Source organism: Dipteris shenzhenensis, chromosome 6 (genome assembly GCF_047967505.1).
Source record: "Dipteris shenzhenensis isolate YYH24624 ecotype China chromosome 6, Dip_SZ_1.0, whole genome shotgun sequence".
Taxonomy (NCBI): domain Eukaryota; kingdom Viridiplantae; phylum Streptophyta; class Polypodiopsida; order Gleicheniales; family Dipteridaceae; genus Dipteris; species Dipteris shenzhenensis.
In genome coordinates, this window is record NC_141601.1 from 53939932 (window position 1) to 53943804 (window position 3873).

At 53.4% G+C, this 3873-nt stretch overlaps 1 protein-coding gene across 1 annotated transcript; it reads left to right on the plus strand.

The window, feature by feature from the left end:
- The first annotated feature begins 774 nt into the window (after positions 1-774).
- LOC147901350 (protein EARLY-RESPONSIVE TO DEHYDRATION 7, chloroplastic-like) lies at positions 775-3449 on the plus strand. Its single transcript, XM_087376352.1, has 2 exons — positions 775-1481; positions 1898-3449. Exons 1-2 carry the CDS (start codon positions 1088-1090, stop codon positions 2860-2862), a joined length of 1359 nt encoding a protein of 452 aa, XP_087232478.1. The 5' UTR covers positions 775-1087; the 3' UTR covers positions 2863-3449.
- The last annotated feature ends 424 nt before the right edge of the window (positions 3450-3873 follow it).

The following is a 3873-nucleotide window of genomic DNA, read 5'->3' on the forward strand; positions in this document are numbered from 1 at the left end:
TGGTTCATTGTACCACGTTGTGTTCTTTGAGTGAGTCAAAGAAATGTTAAACTATTATGCATGTTCTCATTTTGGGAAATGTTAGTTGAAAGGCTTCAAGTAGATTTCCTCATTCATGTCTTTGAGTGTTTAGATGTAAATTCTCTCTATACAATCTAATAAATTATTTGGATAATGTGGGGGACCTGTTTGTCCAAAGGTTTTGAATGAAATAGCTTCAAACTTCAAAGGATAAAGGGCAGGTTATTTGCTTCTGTCAAGGAAAAAAACATGCCACTTTAAAGCAGGCGGATTCGTAGGGCGAGTGAGGCACCGCCACGTGGGACGCTATAACTGGACACTGGCACCGCATCCCAGATAAGCCGCAGGAAATTCGCGCTTCGATTCTAGACAGACCAACACGTGGCAGACCAGGGGCGGCGCGCTAGGGACACGTGTCAATGGCTGCTACTTGTCGGGGACGCGGTGGTCCAGAGGGGCCCGAACACGTGTCGGGGCATTGAAAGGTCGGCGGATGGCAGGTGTCGGTCGGGTGTGGCCCAGCGGTGAGAGGTTTAGGCACTGGTGAGGTGGAGGGGGTCCAAAGTGGCACCTAGGTTGTGGCTGGGAAGGTCGCCACGTCATCGGGAAAGCATCTTATAAGCGGTTTAGGGCTGGTGGTTATGTGCCAGGCTGTAACCACGTGCACGTGGCGGATGTGCGTCAATGTCAGGGGACCTTTTGAAAGCCTTACGTACGTTTGGCTTCAAAAACCTAGTTCTTTCCAATCCATCCTTCATCGTTCAGGTTTCCATTGATTCCATTCCGCTGCCACTCGTCTCGATCAGCAGCTACGCCTTCCTTGTGATCGCCTTGCATCTCGTTATTTTGCTACATCTGCAGCAATCTTTTCAGCTCCCCTCCATGGACGAAGCTGTTGTCCGCGTCTTCCACTTTTTCTCCTCACCCCGGACGTGATTTGGAAGAAGTATGGAGTTGTATCGCAGGGTTGTCTCCCGCACAGCCAGCTGCTTGTCATCTTGCCGTTTTTGAACTGCGAGCTTGCTCCTCTTGATTCAGTAAAAACGGAATCGTCCTTGTCTTCCTCATGGGGGGCGAATCCAGTGGCTTCCGCGGGGAAACTAGCATGCGATCGTTGCCTGTACGCGGTGAAACCGAGCTTTTCCGATCCCAAGCGGCGCAGTTGTACTTGATTGATGGCGAGGAAAGCGTCTTGTTGCAAACGGGAGACTTTGCTCTCTTCTTGGTCAAGCACTCGCGATCTCCTCTGGCAGCGGTTGTCGCTGTGGTAGGTGATATGCAATGGCCCGTGGGCAAGGATTCTCCGGTGATGAGAGTAAAAGATACTCGCTTCACATTTGCGTTACCTGGTCTCACATACGGCCTGGTTTTGGCGAACGGAATAGCCGCGGATGTACAGAGACTGGAACCTTTACTGCAGGAGTATGCCATATACGAAGTACACTTGGAGATTAATCCTGGTATGTCCGATCATCATGTTCTCTTTCCGCCATCGTCTTTTGATATTTGCTTCTTAAGTCTGCGTGGGTTGTGTATTCTTTTTCTGTGAGCTACGAGTGTTGTAAGCGTGCCAGATCGCTAGCTCCTGGTGAGATTGCACTGTTTGTTGGGTATATCCCAAGCCTTCTTGCTAACCAAACCCTGCACCACGATGTAAGACGGTGAATATATGACAGAACTATGTCTGAAGTCCGAAAGAAAGATCCGATCTTTAGCCCGGGAGAGACGGTGTGATGGTGGCGGCGGAAGCGTTGCAGAATAAAAGCCTAGAAATGTGAGCCATACATTTTTGGCAAGGGTAGGTGTTAGAATGTCCGCTGAAACTACCGAAGTAGAAGGGTGATGACAGCAACAGTGGGGTGTTTAAACATTGCAGGACTGCAGCCGGAAGAGGCACAAAGGCAGGCAGCAGGCTACTGGACGAAGATGGCAGGGGAGGTGGAGAGGAGCAGCGCGAGGATGGCGAGGCAGGTACAAGAGGCGGGCCGGAGGGGTCGAGCAGCGGCATCGAGCAGCAGTATAACGAAGGGGGGCCAGCAGATGGCAGCGCTGAGTCTTCAGAGGGAGGAGGGGGTGGGGAGGAGGGCTAGGGCAGGAGGAGCGGGGGCAGTGGGGGGGGTGAGCGCGAGGATGATGAAGAGGATGCAGCAGGCGAGGAGGATGTCGGCGGTGGCGAAGCTATTCTCGAAGACGTTGGCGAGGGGGGCGATAAGCGCGGGAAGTCATGTGGAAGCGGCGTTTGGGGGGGGTGGGGGTGGCGGGGGAGGAGGAGGGGGGGTGGCGGTGGCGAGCGTGGATGCGGTGGCGAAGGTGGTGGACGCGGTAGAGACGGCGGGGAGAGCAGTGTTGGAGACGGCGGGCTCGGCGGGGGCGGACTGGGTACAACACAGGTGTGGCGACGAAGCCGGGCACGCGGCGGCGGAGGGTTTGGGCGCGGTGGGCGATGTTATAAACTCCGCCTGGACTCTCAACAAACTGGGCTTACGGATGCTGTTCCGCGCCATCGCCGCCTCAACCGCCATTCACAGCGCCGGAAGTTTACGATCGTCGTCCTCGTCGGAGCTGAGCGGCGCCAGCAGCAGCAGCGGGGGCCGCCTGCTATCATCGTCCACCAGCGGCTCCGTCTCTCCGCCGGCGCGCTTGACCGCAGCGCCGCCGCTGGCCTCAGCGGCGTCGCCGCCTCCGCCGCTGCCAGAGCTGCCGCCTCCGCCAGCCCGCGCCTCCTTTCGCCGCCCCCGAACAGGCGCGCCCCCGCCCACTCCGGCACTCTCCTTCCGTCCGCCCGCCGCCCGACCTCACGGCGATGCCCCGCCCCCGCCCGGAACCGAACCTCAACACTAACGCCTCCCTCGCACTAACGGCTCAACAACACCTCCAGCACGCAAACCCTCCGAGTCCATACTCCCCGTGGCTTGATGGAACTTGTCGACCTCTCTCCCCCTCCCCCCTTCTGTCACTCCGCCCTCTGTTGGAGCTCTCCAGATCCCGATGCCAAATGGCATGTCTGTGTGCATCTGCGTGCGAAATGGAAGTGGAGATCGTACCCCGTCATAGCTCCTTCTACAAGTCTCGATGCACCACCACACCAGCCTTGCCACTCCCACCGCAACACGTTTACAGCTAGCTGTCCCTGCGACAGCGAGAGAGTGTGATCGAGATCCAGTCAAGTTTCAAAATTCACTCTCCATGCGGCATCCTAGCATAAAATACTAGCTTAGAGCCCTCCCTATTTTGCACGGGGTGGTCATATTTATCCAGAATGTCAATGTGTGTATTCGTGGCTTGTCACGAGGAACTTTCGCTTAGATTTGCCGCCAGATCAGTTGCACTTTTGCAAGAAATCTTCTCAAAAGCCCTCTTTTATTTACAATTGCCAGACATGTGATGAGAACGTTGCTGTACAATTCCCTTAATTGCTTTTCATATGAAACACTTTCTCATTTTTATTTTTGGCCTGCCCTAGTAGGGGAAGGTCATAGTAACGAATCCACTCCTACGAATTGAAATTACGTAGTTGTTTTATTTAATTACCATTTTATTGTGTGCCATCGGGCCATTGCTTATTCGTGGAGATTTGGGCCAAGTGTGCATGTGAAGTGTTGTGAATTGTAGGTTTTGCTGCGTGGGGCAGTTAACTGACAGTCCATATTCATCAAGAACGAGTTAGAGTCCATGCACATTCGAGAGTGATCCTTACATATCTTCAAAAGGGTAGGCCCATTGAAGAAATTCACCTTGTTTTAATTTATGGGACTCGACTTAATTTCATTTAATTGATCATTAAAACATAACAAAAGATTAAAGTATTATGGACAATGATGCACATTAGCTCACAAATATTCATGGCTTCTT